The sequence below is a fragment of the Uranotaenia lowii genome, chromosome 3, assembly GCF_029784155.1.
Source record: "Uranotaenia lowii strain MFRU-FL chromosome 3, ASM2978415v1, whole genome shotgun sequence".
Classification (NCBI taxonomy): Eukaryota; Metazoa; Arthropoda; class Insecta; order Diptera; family Culicidae; genus Uranotaenia; species Uranotaenia lowii.
Genome location: NC_073693.1, coordinates 81361648 through 81381228, shown reverse-complemented (window position 1 = coordinate 81381228; position 19581 = coordinate 81361648). Strand labels below are relative to the sequence as shown.

The 19581-nt window shown below is 33.9% G+C and overlaps 1 protein-coding gene across 1 annotated transcript; it reads left to right on the top strand.

Annotated features, from left to right (window-relative positions):
• The first annotated feature begins 4560 nt into the window (after window positions 1-4560).
• LOC129752330 (probable 4-coumarate--CoA ligase 1) lies at window positions 4561-6169 on the top strand. Its single transcript, XM_055748116.1, has one exon. The coding sequence runs from the start codon at window positions 4568-4570 to the stop codon at window positions 6167-6169; it is 1602 nt and encodes a 533-aa protein (XP_055604091.1). The 5' UTR covers window positions 4561-4567.
• The last annotated feature ends 13412 nt before the right edge of the window (window positions 6170-19581 follow it).

Genomic DNA, 19581 nt, shown 5'->3' with positions numbered 1-19581 from the left:
ACAAATTCTTATCATTTACCTGATTAAATTGAGTTTGTTGATGAGTATGTTCTCGAGAAAGATGTTTGAAATTTTTATAACTGGCATTTAACATTCAACAGGTATAACTGGCAGTGTTTTTAACAGTTGTGGAACCGTAAAACTTTGTAAGTTCTGACTTTCAAACTAAAATGTTCAAGAGCTTGCGCTAATATCATAATTTAACGGAAACATCTGGCATTTCTGTTGAAATGAGAGCTGCTGCAGGAGTTTCGAATTGCAATACAAAGATGACTGAAACTTATTTTCTTAACCTTGATATGTAAATTTGTCTTCAAGATCGGATTTTTGTCAAATATAATTAAAAAAAACCTTCCTCTTTCATCCCGACACTGCCTTGAAAAAGAAGGGTCTAAAATTATTCGTTCGCAAAAAAACTTAACTTATAAAATATCGTGCCTTTTGCATGATATATTCATAACTGAAGTATTCAAATTCATCAACAAATTTTATTTTCTATAATCATTATGAATCTTGCCATTGATGCGTACGTTTATAAATGTCGTGGTTTTTATAAAAATGGAAAACCATGCAAAAACATTCTGTAAATTAGGAAAATGGACAATTTGACAAAACCGATAATTTTCAATCAAATTGGCTTTTGGGCTACTGAAACACTCATGAGTGGTTTTAAAAATAGCAGTTATGTCAAGGACTTGTTTTTGGCATGTTCGAAAACCGGTCATTTTCCGAGAAAACAGTTAAAATTAAAATAATGAAACAAAGGCACGGCTTATGACATCACGATTTAAATTATTTACTTCTCTCGGGAAGTCTAGAACATGTCTCATCGCTGTTTGCACTAAGGCCAGAAATTAAATCCTGACACATTAGTTATTGATTGCAGAGTGTTTAAATGATCATCGATTCATATACATTTAAAAATCAGTGTTTCACATAAATTTGATCAGGATTCTCTAAAGTAAAGAGAATAAGCTTTTTTTATGAAAAATATGCCGCTTCTTTTCTGGAATATGTTCTTATTCATTTCATACTACAATTAAACTTCGGACAAACCGGACCATTTTGATTTAAAAACCTAGCAAAATCCGTGCATTCGATTTCAAATTGATGACCATAAACCCGGGAAATATCCGTGCAAATTTTCCCAAAACTCAGAAATTCCTCAACAAAAATCAAGAAAAAAAAGTTTTTCATCAAAGCTCATTGATAGATTTTGAACCGTATTTTAGGCTTCCAAAAAACCTTTCATGTTTATTTTTAAAAAATTTGCTCAAAATATTTTGTTTTGGAGGTGTTTGTTGTTTTTTTTTTTAAATTTGCCAAATAAAGTGAATAAATCCGGGATAAATCCGGGCATTTTTCAATGAAATCCAGACAACCGGGCCGGGCCGGACTATTCTCAAATTTGGAATAAAATATCGGCAATCTGGCAACCTTAAGCTAAGATGATGACATTCCAGGGGTGAACCCTAAGTACAGAAATCCACAAATGAATGTTTGCAGCATTCCATATAGAACGCCACTAGATAAAACCCACGTTTTCATTTTCACCCAGAAAATTTGAAGAACATGTACTTTCGTTAATTTGAACAAATGCAAAACTTGTAGAAAAAAAATTAAAAAACTCCAAAAAAGTCTGATGACTTTGAGCCCAGTTAACCAACCAAAAGTGAATTGAAAAAATATTTTTAAAACATATTTATAATCAACCAGTTGAAATTGTTGACATCAAAGAAGACTTTTTTCCATTTGAAAAAAAAAAAATCAATTCAAACCATTATGTTCTGTTGGTGTACTTTCGACGAAAATTAACAATATTGAATTTTCTGTAAAAGTGTGTTAACTTACATTTTTAAAATCCACGAATGCCTCTTAAAATGCATACCTATGCCATCAAACACGAACAAAAAGCTGATTTTCATTTGGATTTATTTAGGACACTTTACCATTTATATATGACTCTTTACTATCCTTGTGGCACCGATGTCTAAGGATGAACAAATGAATTTAAGTGAAAATTATGAACACCGTCAATACATCTTCAAATATCATCAAAAAGGATGGAAAATTTTCAACAATAATATTTTGTTCTGATATCCACGTGGATTTTTTTAAAATTCGGGCTTGAATGTAAGTAGGTAGTCCAATTAGATTCCATGTCTCAAATAAATATTCATAAATGTCGTAACCCTAGCTTTGCTCAATACACTGAGGTTTTTTTTTACGCGGTTTTTTTACACGGTTTTTTTTACGCGGCTTTTTTACGCGGATTTTCGAATTAACGCGGTTTTTGAGAGAAAATATTCTAAGACTTTTTCAAAGGAAAACACTTAGAATCTTTTTGTAGTTGGGAATATCTTAGCTCTGAGACTAAGAACGTGATACATGGTATCTGAGACCTGAGACCTGAGACTTGAGACCTGAGACCTGAGACCTGAGATCTGAGACCTGAGACATGAGACATGAGACATGAGACCAGAGACATGAAACATGAGACCTGAGATATGAGACCTGAGACATGAGACCTGTGACATGAGACATGAGACCTGAGACATGAGACCTGAGACATGAGACATGAGACATGAGACATGAGACATGAGACATGAGACATGAGACATGAGACATGAGACATGAGACCTGAGACATGAGACATGAGACATGAGACATGAGACATGAGACTTGAGACCTGAGACCTGAGACATGAGACATGAGACCTGAGACCTGAGACTTGAGACCTGAGACATGAGACATGAGACATGAGACATGAGACCTGAGACATGAGACATGAGACATGAGACCTGGGATATGTGACCTAAGACATGAGACCTGAGACATGAGACATCAGACGATCTGAATTCCGCACTGTCAAATAAGCCTCACTATATTCTACTATTCCATTAATCTAATTGATTTTGTTTTTTATCTTAAAAATAAACTATCATTGTACGCAAATTTTCAAATAATCATGGTTCTTACGCGTTTTTTTAGTAACGTGCTTTTTCGCGCGAATTTTTTAATTAAAATAGTTTTTTTACGCGGTTTTTCGAATTAACGAGGTTTTTTTTTACGCGGATTTTCGAATTAACGCGGTTTTTTTTTACGCGGATTTTCGAATTAACGCGGTTTTTTTTTACGCGGGGTTTTTTTTACGCGGGACGAAATACCGCGTAAAAAAAAACCTGAGTGTATATAAATAACTAAATTTTCGAGAAAAGCAGGAGACTCTTTTTCATAAAAAAAAATCCCCAGAAGTGCTCTTTGCTTCACATTGTGCGGATCAAATGCATACAAAAGGCTGATTTTTTAATGCAAATGAACCGTTATGAACATTTAAACACTCTACAATCAATAAACTAAGTGTCAGGATTATTATGGGTTTTGGTACAATCAGCAATGAGAAGGTTTATTAGATTTTTCATATGAAAATTTTGCGACTTCTGTTTGCAACGTTACTACTCTTTTCTCTCAACTTTTATCACTTTGATGTCTGTGTCAAATTTGTATTCAGGGAATTTTCCTATAACATCATGTTATAGACATAATAAAATGGAATAACGCTAAAAGTAAGACAAGTATTTTACCAGATTAGTATGATTTTGTCCTTGATTAACCATTTAAAAGGTAGAAAAAGCTTAAAATAAAATGTCCGAGACTTCTGATGGGTTGTTTTGAAATTTGGCTTAAATTAAAGGGAAACGTTCCAGCTTTTGAATGGTGCTTAAATAAGCGATGTTTATTTTCGTCAAATAAGGTCTTCTGGGAGAAAACTTTATTATCTATAGACACAGTGTTTCAGCTTTACAAAAAAAATTATATGGAACCCGCTCCTTTCCTCCTCGCTAGGGACAATAGAAACATTAGAAACCATTTGCTGACGTTGTTAGTGAAATTGTAAACTTTTGCTAACAATATTCGGCCTGTGTACCTACTCACTGGAAGGAAATTGGTTTGTGAAATAATCGTATAACCACAAATTCAATTTATCATAGAAACATTCATCTTATCTAAATACCCTTATATACCAAATTTGGTCCTATTTGCATGACTAGTTCTCGAGTTATGTAAAAAATTGAAAAAAAGCTCCCATCGTCCCTTTCATTTACCACACTAGAAAATGGGAGGGGTTCCAAACCATCATAAAACATCAAATTCATTGTTAACAGAATAGCAGATAATATGAAAAGTTTTTGCATGATCATTGGCCATGGTCAGTTATCTTGAAAATTTTGAACACAAATAATTATGTTAGACTACGGTATAAGCCTCTTCTGAAGCTGGTTGATAGCGTTTTAATTAAGGCAAATCTGAATCTTCTTTGTTCACCGGTTCATGTGTTGTCGACGCTTATTGCTCTATCTGCATTTGCCCAGATAACCATGACTTGAACAGCCTTCTTCCACGGTGAAGATTCCCAAATTTAACCGATCTGTCGCGTGCTCGCATGATAAAATTTATGCTACCATGATAAGTAAGTAAACGCTAGATAACTGGTCAAAACGCTGATAAATACGGCTGAGAAGACCATTTTTAAGTTTTGTTTCAGTGCGTCTCCAATCGGATTACCATGGCCAGCTACGATCCAGTTGCTCGTGTTTGGAAAGGATGCCACGATCCTCCGCTGTTCAATCCGGAAGCCAGCGTGGGTCAGATATTGTACCATCTGTTAGCGTTGAACCCTTCGAAAGTGCTCCAAATCGATGCCGATAGTGGGGCTACAATGACCCAGGGAGAGATGAGGTTGAGAGCGATTAGATTGGCTCAAAATCTAACCGCCTTGGGATATCGGAAGGGTGAAGTTGTGACGTTGGCAAGTGGAAATAGTGAAAATTTGGCGCCCATCGTGTTGGGATTACTTTTTGTCGGGATGCCTTTTAATGGGATTCCACCGAACTATGAGTTTGAAGATGCGGTGCGTATGTTCAAGATGTCGAAACCTACTCTGGTGATATGTCAAGAGTCTAACTATGAGTTGATCAAGAAAGCTGTTGGACTAACAGTGGGTGTGAATACGAAAGTTTACGTCCTCGATACGGTTATGAATAATGTTCTTAATACCAATGAATTGTTGGCCGAAACTGGAGTTGAGACACTTTTCAGGCCACCATACCTTGGAAACTCTCACGAACAGATAGCATTCATCGCAACCTCGTCTGGCAGCACTGGCGAATCTAAGGCTGTAGCGTATTCGCATGCGCAAGTCCTAATCATGTTTGCTGGCTACAGAACAGCCCCCGATGAAGTTTATATTCTGGGTTTTACGTACATCAACTGGATTTCTGGACTGAATGAGCACCTAAAACCGATGGTAATTGGAATACCTCGAGTATTTACTCGGAAACCAATAAATGCCGAAATATTCTACGAACTCATGGATCGATACCCTATTGGGTATTTTTTTACAACACCCCCACAAGCGGCCTGTGTGTTGAACGATCCTCGAACCAAAACAACCGGTTGGTCAAAAATGAAAAGCTGGATGGTTGGAGGAGAATTTGTCTCCGAAAAGCTTCGTGATTCGATAGACGCCCTCCTTCCAAACGGTCGATCCTACAACATTTTTGGAATGTCAGAAATCTCGAATATTGCAAATGACTATCTGAAACGGAAACCACTTTCGAATGGAATTCTTATGAACCATAAAAGTGCAAAAATCGTAGACAGCGAAGGAAACTCCCTTGGTGTAGGAGAAATCGGAGAGTTGGTGCTAAAACTCTCCGTTCCAATGTTAGGATTCTACAACAACGAAGACGCGAACCAAAAAACATTTGAAAAAGACGGTTGGATGCATACCGGTGATCTGGCGTATTTCGACAACGAGGGATATTTGTTCGTGGTTGACAGGATAAAAGAAATAATCAAATACAATTTCCACGTTTATCCCGGCGAATTAGAAAATATCATATCTCAAATACCATCCGTGAAACAAGTCGCCGTAATCGGGTTGCCAGATCCGGAAGGTGGCCAGGACTTGATTACCGCAGTAGTTACAAAATCAAGCGGAAGTTCCCTGTCCGAGAACGATATTTTACAAACAGTACACAGTCAGGTACCGGACCACAAACGGTTGCGAGGTGGAGTTCGTTTTCTTAGTGAAATGCCGCTGACGGCATCAGGGAAAATTTTTAAAAAAGCTCTTAAGGAAAGATTTAGTGCAGCTGAACGTTAAAACAATTGAAATTTAAGAAGTTTTCTTTCAATAAAACTATCAAGAAGAAAAATGTTGAGTTTGCTTACTTGCTTATCCATGTTGCTGTTTTAGTTTTTGAACCCGAACGACAATATATCGTCATTTATAACACTCTCCAAAATAACCAATCAACGATTTATCGTTGTTGCTCAGATCTTGCTTTATAAGACTTGTCACAAGAGGTCTTTGTTACAAAATAACTGTACAAAATGTTGATATGATTTGTTTTTGGAAGAACATACATAAAAAAGAATGGTCACATTAAAAATTTTTTATGCTATAAAGTGCAGTGAACCATTGTTTTTTCGCCCGTTTGTTAGGCGATTTCGACTGGTGCTCTCCATACAACTTGTGCTAATCTATCGTTTTATCTGTCAAAAAACAATAAATTTTTTTGGCGGAAAATAGTTGAATTTGAAGCTAATGATTACTATGTCATGAAAATTTATATATTTTTGAAATGCTCCATAGTGTTCTGAAATTAAAAATAAAACGATTTTCTAAAAGACCGATGACGCCTGTTAAGAAAAATTTTGTAAATTTATTTATTTGAGTCGGTTATTTTCGTCATTATATGATGTCTTTTTTCTACATTCAACGGGTTAAGAACCAACAGATGTGCTTAATATAATTGTCTTATAAATTTGTAGCAAAAATATTTATAGGTATACTTCTCAACAAACTTGCTATACGTTTCATTTACATTACAGAACCTTCGCATGAAATTAAAAAAAAACAGCATTTTTGGTAGGTTGAGGCAATTTGAATACCAATTTTGAACTTCTGGCTTAAGCGATAAGAAGTATACAAATTGGACTATATTCAACACTTTATTCGACCATCCAGCCAGCGACAATATTTGCTGCTTCTCTCTAAGTCAAAAAGGTCAAGAAAATTGAGAAAGTCAATATGTCAAGAAAACACAGAAAATCAAGAAAATCAAGAAATAAAGAAAATCACGAAAATAAAGAAAATCAAGGAAATCAAGAAAATCAAGAAAATCAAGAAAATCAAGAAAATCAAGAAAATCAAGAAAATCAAGAAAATCAAGAAAATCAAGAAAATCAAGAAAATCAAGAAAATCAAGAAAATCAAGAAAATCAAGAAAATCAAGAAAATCAAGAAAATCAAGAAAATCAAGAAAATCAAGAAAATCAAGAAAATCAAGAAAATCCAGAAAATCACGAAAATCAAGAAAATCAAGAAAATCAAGAAAATTAAAAAAAATCAAGAAAATCAAGAAAATCAGGAAAATCAAGAAAATCCAGAAAATCCAGAAAAGAAAATTAAGAAAATGTAGAAAATCAAGGAGATCAAGAAAATCATGAAAATAAAGAAAATCAAGAAAACCAAGAAAAATCAAGAAAATCAAGAAAATCAAGAAAATCAAAAAATCAAGAAAAGCAAGAAAATTAAGAAAATCAAAATATCAAGAAAATCAAGAAAATAAAAAAAAAATCAGAAAACCAAGAAAATCCAGAAAGTCAAGAAAAGCAAGAATATCAATAAAATAAAAAAAATCGAGAAAATCAAGAAAATCAAGAAAATCAAAAAAAATAAAGAAAATCAGGAAATACAAGAAAATCAATAAAATCAAGAAAATCAAGAAAATCAAGAAAATGAAGAAAATGAAGAAAATGAAGAAAATGAAGAAAATGAGGAAAATCAAGAAAATCAAGAAAATCAAGAAAATCAAGAAAATCAAGAAAATCAAGAAAATCAAGAAAATCAAGAAAATCAAGAAAATCAAGAAAATCAAGAAAATCAAGAAAATCAAGAAAATCTAGAAAATCTAGAAAATCAAGAAAATCAAAAAAATCAAGAAAATCATAAAAATCAAGAAAATCAAGAAAATCAAGAAAATCTAGAAAATCAAGAAAATCATGAAAATCAAGAAAATCAAGAAAATCAAGAAAATCAAGAAAATCACGAAAATCAAGAAAGTCTAGAAAATCAAGAAAATCAAGAAAATCAAGAAAATCAAGAAAATCAAGAAAATCAAGAAAATCTAGAAAATCAAGAAAGTCAAGAAAATCAAGAAAATCAAGAAAATCAAGAAAATCAAGAAAATCAAGAAAATCAAGAAAATCAAGAAAATCAAGAAAATCAAGAAAATCAAGAAAATCAAGAAAATCAAGAAAATCAAGAAAATCAAGAAAATCAAGAAAATCAAGAAAATCAAGAAAATCAAGGAAATCAAGAAAATTAAGAAAATCAAGAAAGTCAAGAAAATCAAGAAAATCAAGAAAATCAAAAACATCAAGAAAATTAAGAAAATCAAGAAATTCAAGAAAATCAAGAAAATCAAGAAAATCAAGAAAGTCAAGAAAATCTTGAATATCAAGAAAATCGAGAAAATCAAGAAAGTCAAGAAAATCAATAAAATCAAGAAAATCAAAAAAATCTAGAAAATCTAGAAAGTCAAGAAAATTTAGATAGTCACGAATTCCAAAAAAGTCAAGTCGAGGTTATCAAAAAGGGCAAGAACAGTCAAGAAAGTCTACGAAGTCAAGAAACTCATAAAAGTAATAAAATTTAAGAAAGTCAATATAGTCGAGAAGTCTAGATTAACAAGAAAGTTATGAAAGATAGGAATGTCGAGAAATTCAGTGATTTCACTCTCTGGACCGTTTGAATATTCTTTGCATTTAGCTTTCTAAATTGTCTTGTCTAACTGAACTTTTTTGACCATTTTGATTTTTCCGCCTTCTTGATTTTCCTGAATTTTCTATCGCTGCGTTTCTACTTCATTATTTGTTTTTTTTTACTCTAAACTCTGTATTCAATTTATTTCGAATTTAAATGACAGCCACGTTATGGTTACAAGTTACCTTACTAAGTCAGTAAAATTTCTTTTTTTCAACTAAGTCATTAACGTTTAAGAACGAAAATGCTCCTTTGAGGAAAATTCTTTTCCTTTAATAGACATATCAACAAGCTCACACTTGAGCATGACGGGCTGTCAGTCGAAGTAAAAGATTTCTCTTTTCCTAACGGAAATTTTGTTGGCAGCAATCATAAAATGTTTCCCGAACGAACAATAGGTAGGAACTGGGTATGCCTACAGTATGGCAGCCAGTCGAATTTGAAAATTTTTGAAAAGCCGCTAATGAAATGTGAAAGGCGGAAATAACTTTTTCTTTTCCTTGGCTTCTTGCTATCGAACCCGTCGGGGAATCGATTTTTCGAGTTTCCGGTGGAAGGGGTGGTAACGCTAAGAAGTTAAAATGTGGTGTTTTACTTGCAAGTTCGATTAAGCTTTAATAAAAGAAATTGAACAGTCTATAATTTCCTTTTTATTTAAAAAAAAAAATAGTGCATATTTTATAAAATCATTAACGAGAATAAATTTTTTTTATACATTTTAAAAAGTAGAAAAAGTTTCACAACTTGCAGAAATAAATAAATATTTAAAAAAAATTAAAATATAGAAAAAGAGTTGAAGTGTTTAAAAGTGCTTCAAAACGTAATTTTGAAATATGGCAGCTGTTGTCTGCCGAAGGGCTCGATTTCAATGCCAAGGCAAATTAACGTGATTTATAGCCTGGAGGGGAAGAGTTAGAATTACTCGTTTCTCCACATTTACTGCCTCGGCCCATGGGGAACCGAAATCGATAGTGAAACCGAAAGAAAACTTGCTCTAGACCGAGAACCTTCATTCAACTGAAGTTTGTACGTTTTCCATCCAGGAATAATTGCTTTTAACAACAAACGTCAAATCAACCAACGCACTTGGGAGGTATTTTTCGTTAAAAACTATAGGTAGGAACCGAGCTGAATGCTCTGTGAGTGACAGGTCCTCGAAGGAAAAATTTCAAACCTAGAACTTTCTGCTCACGTCCATGTGGGGTTTTGAAAATGTAAGTCGAACCTAAAACCCTTGTACATATTTTGGATAGGATAAACTTCAACAGCAGCTGTCAGTTCACCCTAACGAAATAATAAGCACACTGTGGGGTGTGAACGCTATAGGGGTGTGGTTGAGTGTTGCTTAATTAATTTTAGCACGGATTTTGAGAGACCACTTTAAGGTTTTTCCACCGATTTTTCGAATCATAAATGTATTCATTGACAGAAGTCGAGATTTGTTCTTTTTGCAAGAAAGAGAAAATTAATCGAGTAATTCACATACTTCGAGAGCTGTAACTAGAAGAAATCCCGTCATCAAGCTGAAAGGCAAGAGACTCCTCGAGCTGGGTCTCACGATTTTCAAAAAAAAAATAATTAAACTAGTAAACTTGTGTTATAAAATGATAATTTGCATCACATTTCGGAAGATTTATTGTTAATCGATTATTTATTTTTATTTCTTTTGTTAAGAATATAGCCGTTTTACCATCTTCGTGACATTTGTGCTTTGAATTCGAAAATCAATAATACATTTTTCTGACAAAGCAGGGTATTTGCGGTCTACGAAGAGGTCAACTTATGTTTTTCAATGAATAAGTATAATCTTATTGCCTTTTATTTTTTGTGTGCTTATTACAATAATACAAATAATATTTTGTGGATCGTAATCTACCATGATCGGAATTAAATTACTTTCAGAATAAAATAACTATTTTATATATGATTTGCATAGAAGGCATATATTCTAAATAACATTATGCGAAACAATGTTGCATTTCAATTCTACCCCAATAGCCGAATTTAAAATACAAGTATATTTAAAGAAAGGATCAATAAAACGCTCTACAATAAGTTGTTACTTTTTTGCCAAACCAATACATTTATTGTATACAATTCAATCGCATTCTTTATCCATAACTTTGTTAAAAGTAGGTTTCAATGAAATATTCTCAATGCCGTCTACTTCTGAAAATTGATAATAAGAATTCATGATAAAATGAAACGGTTCATCTGACTTAAAAATGTATTTTCAATAATAAAAAAAACAATAAAACAACAATAAAGACCTTCAATGGAACTTTTTTTTCGTTTAAGTATTTTGAAAAGGAAAGTCTTCTTAGCGTTGTAAACTTTCAGGAATGTCATTTTTTACTTTACATTGCTGTTCCAAAATTCTTAAATGGTCCCACACAATACTGCAGCTAGCAAACGATCAATGGATTGAAACTTGTTTAAATTCAATTAGTCTCAAATCAGCAAGACAGAATATCTTTCAGATTTCACCATAGCACTTACCCGGATCTCACTCCTGTTCAGCTCATTTTTAAGCTGGCTAGACTCTGACAAAAAGGCTCGCTCAAAACTTTCGTGCTCTATTCTACTCCAGGAGCTTGATTATCCCGAAAAAAGTACAACAACAAAGTAACTAGTAGGTACCACCTACCCAGTTTGAAGTGAACCCATGGAAAATTTTAATGAAACTCAACCTGACAGCCACTGTCAGGCGGATTAAATTTAAATGCATTTCAGTGTGAAAACTTTAAAACAACGTGCTTTCACATTTAATTAAATTGCACCGGGCGGCGCGGAGGAGCGCAATTTCGATAGCTCTTAACCGGGAACCATCAAAAACTGGCTACTGCTGCAACAACAGAAACAGGAACCGTCATCATCGTTTAGACGAGCTAATGGGACTGAACAATGTTCAGTGAACATCACCCCACACTATTTTATTTGGTAGAAGATTTCGGGAAAACGCCGTTCCTATTTTCTTAAAATTTCACTCCAATGGAAAGTTTTAAAGTATTAACTTGAACTCCTTTGAAACGGAGATCGAATTTGTCATTGATTTTGTTATCTCTGTGAATTTCTTGACATTCTGGATTTTTGACTTCGTTGTCATTCTTCACTGTTTTGACCATTTTGACCTTGCTTTTCTTAATTTTTTTTAATTTTCTAAAATATTTTGACTATATTGACTTTCTTGACTTTCTTAACTTTCTTGAGTTTCTTTACTTTCTTGACTTTCTTGACTTTCTTGACTTTCTTGACTTTCTTGACTTTCTTGACTTTCTTGACTTTCTTGACTTTCTTGACTTTCTTGACTTTCTTGACTTTCTTGACTTTCTTGACTTTCTTGACTTTCTTGACTTTCTTGACTTTCTTGACTTTCTTGACTTTCTTGACTTTCTTGACTTTCTTGACTTTCTTGACTTTCTTGACTTTCTTGACTTTCTTGACTTTCTTGACTTTCTTGACTTTCTTGACTTTCTTGACTTTCTTGACTTTCTTGACTTTCTTGACTTTCTTGACTTTCTTGAATTTCTGACTTTTTTGACTTTCTTGACTTTCTTGACTTTCTTGACTTTCTTGAATTTTTGACTTTCTTGAATTTCTTGACCTTTTTGACTTCCTTGACTTTCTTGACTTTCTTGACATTCTTGACTTTCTCGACTTTCTTGACCTTCTTGACTTTCTTGACTTTCTTGACTTTCTTGACTTTCTTGACTTTCTTGACTTTCTTGACTTTCTTGACTTTCTTGACTTTCTTGACTTTCTTGACTTTCTTGACTTTCTTGACTTTCCTGACTTTCTTGACTTTCTTGACTTTCTTGACTTTCTTCGCTTTCTTGACTTTCTTGACTTCCTTGACTTTATTGACTTTCTTGACTTTCTTGACTTTCTTGACTTTTTTGACTTTCTTGACTTTCTTGACTTTCTTGACTTTCTTGACTTTCTTGACTTTCTTGACTTTCTTGACTTTCTTGACTTTCTTGACTTTCTTGACTTTCCTGACTTTCTTGACTTTCTTGAATTTTTTATTTTCTTGAATTTCTTGACTTTCTTGACTTCCTTGACATTCTCGACTTTCTTGACTTTCTTGACTTATTGACTTTCTTGACTTTCTTGACTTTCTTGACTTTCTTGACTTTCTTGACTTTCTTGACTTTCTTGACTTTCTTGACTTTCTTGACTTTTCTGACTTTCTTGACTTTCTTGACTTTGACTTTCTTGACTTTCTTGACATTCTTGACTTTCTTAACTTACTAAACTTTTTCGCATTTCTTGACTTTCTTGACTCTCTTGACTTTCTTGACTTTCTTGACTTTTTTGACTTTCTTGACTTTCTTGACTTTCTTGACTTTCTTGACTTTCTTGACTTTCTTGACTTTCTTGACTTTCTTGACTTTCTTGACTTTCTTGACTTTCTTGACTTTCTTGACTTTCTTGACTTTCTTGACTTTCTTGACTTTTCTGACTTTCTTGACTTTCTTGACTTTGACTTTCTTGACTTTCTTGACATTCTTGACTTTCTTAACTTACTAAACTTTTTCGCATTTCTTGACTTTCTTGACTCTCTTGACTTTCTTGACTTTCTTGACTTTTTTGACTTTCTTGACTTTCTTGACTTTCTTGACTTTCTTGACTTTCTTGACTTTCTTGACTTTCTTGACTTTCTTGACTTTCTTGACTTTCTTGACTTTCTTGACTTTCTTGACTTTCTTGACTTTCTTGACTTTCTTGACTTTCTTGACTTTCTTGACTTTCTTGACTTTCTTGACTTTCTTGACTTTCTTGACTTTCTTGACTTTCTTGACTTTCTTGACTTTCTTGACTTTCTTGACTTTCTTGACTTTCTTGACTTTCTTGACTTTCTTGACTTTGACTTTCTTGACTTTCTTGACATTCTTGACTTTCTTAACTAACTAAACTTTTTTGCATTTCTTGACTTTCTTGACTTTCTTGACTTTCTTAACTTTCTTGACTTTCTTGACTTTCTTGACTTTCTTGACTTTCTTGACTTTCTTGACTTTCTTGACTTTCTTGACTTTCTTGACTTTCTTGACTTTCTTGACTTTCTTGACTTTCTTGACTTTCTTGACTTTCTTGACTTTCTTGACTTTCTTGACTTTCTTGACTTTCTTGACTTTCTTGACTTTCTTGACTTTCTTGACTTTCTTGACTTTCTTGACTTTCTTGACTTTCTTAACTTTCTTGACTTTCTTGACTTTCTTGACTTTCTTGACTTTCTTGACTTTCTTGACTTTCTTGAATTTCTGACTTTTTTGACTTTCTTGACTTTCTTGACTTTCTTGACTTTCTTGACTTTCTTGACTTTCTTGACTTTCTTGAATTTTTGACTTTCTTGAATTTCTTGACCTTTTTGACTTCCTTGACTTTCTTGACTTTCTTGACATTCTTGACTTTCTCGACCTTCTTGACCTTCTTGACTTTCTTGACTTTCTTGACTTTCTTGACTTTCTTGACATTCTTGACATTCTCGACCTTATTGACCTTCTTGACTTTCTTGAATTTTTTGACTTTCTTGACTTTCTTGACTTTCTTGACTTCCTTGACTTTCCTGACTTTCTTGACTTTTTTGACTTTCTTGACTTGATTGACTTTCTTGACACTCTTGACTTTCTTAACTTACTGAATTTTCTTGCATTTCTTGACTTTCTTGACTTTCTTGACTTTCTTGACTTTCTTGACTTTCTTAACTTTCTTGACTTTCTTGACTTTCTTGACTTTCTTGACTTTCCTGACTTTCTTGACTTTCTTGACTTTCTTCGCTTTCTTGACTTTCTTGACTTCCTTGACTTTATTGACTTTCTTGACTTTCTTGACTTTTTTGACTTTCTTGACTTTCTTGACTTTCTTGACTTTCTTGACTTTCTTGACTTTCTTGACTTTCTTGACTTTCTTGACTTTCTTGACTTTCTTGACTTTCTTGACTTTCCTGACTTTCTTGACTTTCTTGAATTTTTTATTTTCTTGAATTTCTTGACTTTCTTGACTTCCTTGACATTCTCGACTTTCTTGACTTTCTTGACTTATTGACTTTCTTGACTTTCTTGACTTTCTTGACTTTCTTGACTTTCTTGACTTTCTTGACTTTCTTGACTTTCTTGACTTTCTTGACTTTCTTGACTTTCTTGACTTTCTTGACTTTCTTGACTTTCTTGACTTTGACTTTCTTGACTTTTTTGACATTCTTGACTTTCTTAACTTACTAAACTTTTTTGCATTTCTTGACTTTCTTGACTCTCTTGACTTTCTTGACTTTCTTGACTTTCTTGACTTTCTTGACTTTCTTGACTTTCTTGACTTTCTTGTCTTTCTTGACTTTCTTGACTTTCTTGACTTTCTTGACTTTCTTGACTTTCTTGACTTTCTTGACTTTCTTGACTTTCTTGACTTTCTTGACTTTCTTGACTTTCTTGACTTTCTTGACTTTCTTGACTTTCTTGACTTTCTTGACTTTCTTGACTTTCTTGACTTTCTTGACATTCTTGACTTTCTTAACTTACTAAACTTTTTTGCATTTCTTGACTTTCTTGACTTTCTTGACTTTTTTGACTTTCTTGACTTTCTTGACTTTCTTGACTTTCTTGACTTTCTTGACTTTCTTGACTTTCTTGACTTTCTTGACTTTCTTGACTTTCTTGACTTTCTTGACTTTCTTGACTTTCTTGACTTTCTTGACTTTCTTGACTTTCTTGACTTTCTTGACGTTATTGACTTTCTTGACTTTCTTGACACTCTTGACTTTCTTGACTTTCTTGACTTTCTTGACTTTCTTGACTTTCTTGACTTTCTTGACTTTCTTGTCTTTCTTGACTTTCTTGACTTTCTTGACTTTCTTGACTTTCTTGACTTTCTTGACTTTCTTGACTTTCTTGACTTTCTTGACTTTCTTGACTTTCTTGACTTTCTTGACTTTCTTGACATTCTTGACTTTCTTAACTTACTAAACTTTTTTGCATTTCTTGACTTTCTTGACTTTCTTGACTTTCTTGACTTTTTTGACTTTCTTGACTTTCTTGACTTTCTTGACTTTCTTGACTTTCTTGACTTTCTTGACTTTCTTGACTTTCTTGACTTTCTTGACTTTCTTGACTTTCTTGACTTTCTTGACTTTCTTGACTTTCTTAACGTTCTTGACTTTCTTGACTTTCTTGACTTTCTTGACTTTCTTGACTTTCTTGACTTTCTTGACTTTCTTGACTTTCTTGACTTTCTTGACTTTCTTGACTTTCTTGACTTTCTTGACTTTCTTGACTTTCTTGACTTTCTTGACTTTCTTGACTTTCTTGACTTTCTTGACTTTCTTGACTTTCTTGACTTTCTTGACTTTCTTGACTTTCTTGACTTTCTTGACTTTCTTGACTTTCTTGACTTTCTTGACTTTCTTGACTTTCTTGACTTTCTTGACTTTCTTGACTTTCTTGACTTTCTTGACTTTTTTGACTTTCTTGACTTTTTTGTCTTTCTTGACTTTCTTGACTATCTTGACTTTCTTGACCTTCTTGACTTCTTTGACTTTCTTGACTTTGTAGACTTGCTTGACTTTATAGACTTGCTTGACTTTGTTGACACTATTCTTGATTATTTTGACTATGTTGACTTTTTTCACATTTTGATTTGCTAGACTTCATGACTTCTTTAAATTTCTAAATAACGGAAGTTGATATATTTTGCCCGGAATTTTGTTGTGTTCTTTTGAAATTCGAAAATACCTACATGACGACTTTTTTTTGGATTTCTATCCAGAAACCCTTTTTGTTAAAAAACTGATTGATGTTTGATTTTGTCCTCTTTTCCTGGTGTGAATTTCTGTTCACTCTTCTCAGCGTCAAATTACCCAATCATGGTGTGGTCGGTTTGATCAAATGGTCAATCGCTCTATCATCGGCCTATTTGTTTCTGACTTGCAGAAACTTTTCCTTGCATTTATTCATACTGAATACCATATGTGTGCAAAAGAAATTTTCCCTCCTTTTCCATAGGGCAGTTTATCATAAACGTTGTTCTCTGACTTCTTCTCACATCAATAGGATCCGCGCATCGCCATTCAACTTCCATTCTATTAAGACTGCCCCCACCCCCGCATTTATAACAAAAATGGCCAGTATGATAGAAAAACTCACCAGGAAAGATTGATGCTACGGGATGACTTCCTTTTTTTCTGGGTGGGTGGTGCCAGAAGTCTGTTTTTCTCCCTTTTTTTGGTTGCAGGCTTCGATTTCGCCTCGACACGTCGAAGCTTTTTTTTATGCTTGTCAATCTCCCGATAATCTACTCTTAACTCACACTTATCGGAGCTGTTCGCATAAAAGTTAATCGTTTACACATTCCCTTTATAGGTTCTCTCGGAGCTTAAAGGCGACTTGATGCCTTTTTTTTATCCTGGTTATTGTCGGAAAACGGGAAGGTTGCGCTCACACGATTAGTATGCGTATATGGGTGGAATGTTATGAGAAAACTTGTCTTCCTGAAGGGCTGGCTGAAGGTTTTCGAACGTTTGAGATATACAAAACATTTTCAAAAACGTTTAGTGATATCCGTGGAATTCTAAACAACGATTTATCGAAAGAAACAGCTATTTTAAGCTTCTTGAAAGCTATTGAAATTTTCAACAAAATTTAAGTTAAGATATTATAATGTTAATTAGCTTTTATGAAACTTTGCCATGAAAATGTTAAAATGTCTTTGATAAAATATTCAAAATAATAATCATCAAGCGTTTAGAAAAACTTCACTTTAGAGTGCAGTTTCTGTTTGGAAATATTAAAATTTTTAAAACTTAATGATTGATTGTAGTTGCTAAAAAGACTTAAATTTGAGCGGCAATCCCAGGAAGAAAAAAAACAGTTCCGTTCCAATTCGACTGATCGGCAGTTTGTTTGCTGTTGCTAGATTTGGCACCCGGAAAGGCATTAGCCATCGATCGATTTTTACTGGTGTCGGATAGATTCCTCCTGTTAATCTCCTACCTACTGCGAATGTTTGCCCATGGGCTAGCGATGATGTTGTCGTTTTTAGCTTCATGATTCTTCCAGCTTTCCCCCCAGGATGTGGGAACCTTAAAAAAATCGACCTGGACATTGGCGTATGTAGTTCGTGGAGAAATTTTAAGATGAGACTTTGAAAAGTTTCAAGCTAAAAGGATTCATTCAAGATGCATAGGAGCTCCAAATCGGTTCCATTGAAAAATCAGAGATAGATTTTTTTAAATCTTCGTAATCTTTAAATTAAATTTTATTCTCAACACTTTGAAATGAGAATATTTTAAGAGTTTTTTTCAGTCGATACCATTTTTGAACAATTTCTGGTATTTTCGATTTATATTAATAACAAAATCTGTACGGATTAAACACTAAATGATCAATCGGTCATGGTTTTAGAACAACAATAACCTGTTTTCTTAATACTGCGGAGGGACATTTGTGGTGCTTGCAAACATTTATTTTGAGATAGCGTCCAAGAATGAAGTCCATTGACAAAATTTTTGGGCAGGATCGATAAAAAATACAGGAAAATCCCAGTGGGATACCCAAAAACAGCTGAAAATCAACTATACGACCGATGTTCACATTGTTAATCGTTTAAGAAGCCTTAGCGGATATAAGAGGGAGCAAACATTTGAATAACAGTGAAGATGATTGAATCCAGAAAGATAAGGAATGTGAGAGGTGTTTTCAAGCTCAATCAATCCGAAAATATCAATAGAGGAAGTGATAAAAAAAATTTCTCTAACTGACTTCTAGCTGACAAATAAACAGACATGACTGCATTTCATCAGGGTAGAAAAGCTGCCCACCGGTAAAATAAGCAAAATACGGTGGTCAAATCGTGCGCAAAATATTTTGACGCCACTGGACGTACCCGGGAAAAAAAATCACCTTAAAGGGATTCTTCCCATGCGGAAACGAAAAAAAAACCTCCTGCAGCCTAAAGCTTATCACTCTAATCTAATGTTAGTTTTTCTTTATTGGCTGCATAAAGGAAGAGCCGATTCTGTGAGATGGGTCTAAAAACCGAACGCCCAAACTGTTTAAAGGGAATTTAATCCACCCCTTGGGAATCGCGGCGAAAGTCCCGTTTCAGATGATGAACACTTTTCGCCCCAGCCTGGTGTCTGTGTTTGTTTCCTCCTCCAAAAGCAATGTGAGGAGGGTGGTTCCAAGCTGCTGGCTGCCACTGTCAGGACCAATCGAATGTGTCTCCTCCTGTCAGAAGGAAGGTAGGTATTGATGGGAAAAACAAATAGAATAGATTCCTAAGGATCTGCTGGGCGATCCGAGATGAATTTCAATGGCATCAACACTGGTTGGCCGGGTAAATCAAATCAAGAAAAAAGATAGCCCCTCGGCTGGATATCGATTAACGATTGAGGAAATGTGAAAGGAAAACTTATACCTACTCTCGTATGTTTGCGTTGCTCTTTAAAGCACCACCACGACCACTCTCTGGATCAACAGTGCAATGAATTTTATCGTGATCTAGAAGAAATGCGAAAAGTCACTTCAAACTCCGTGAAAGTGAGAAAAAGGAAATTTTTTTATGGTTTTTATAACTGTTTTTTTTATTGTCTTGAAAAACGCTTAGATTCTTGATTGAATCATTTGTTTCAGGTAGGTAGTCCCATAAGGTATCTCAACAGGTAGTTCTAACAAAGCTTTTACTTAAAAAATAAACAGTTTCAGTTGTTAAGAAAGAGTTTTGAATGCTCTATTAAAACTTCAGTAAACATAAAC

What these genes read in the sequence shown, in the direction of transcription:
- LOC129752330 (XM_055748116.1), top strand. Translation starts at nt 4,568, where the DNA reads ATGGCCAGCTACGATCCAGTTGCTCGTGTTTGGAAAGGATGCCACGAT.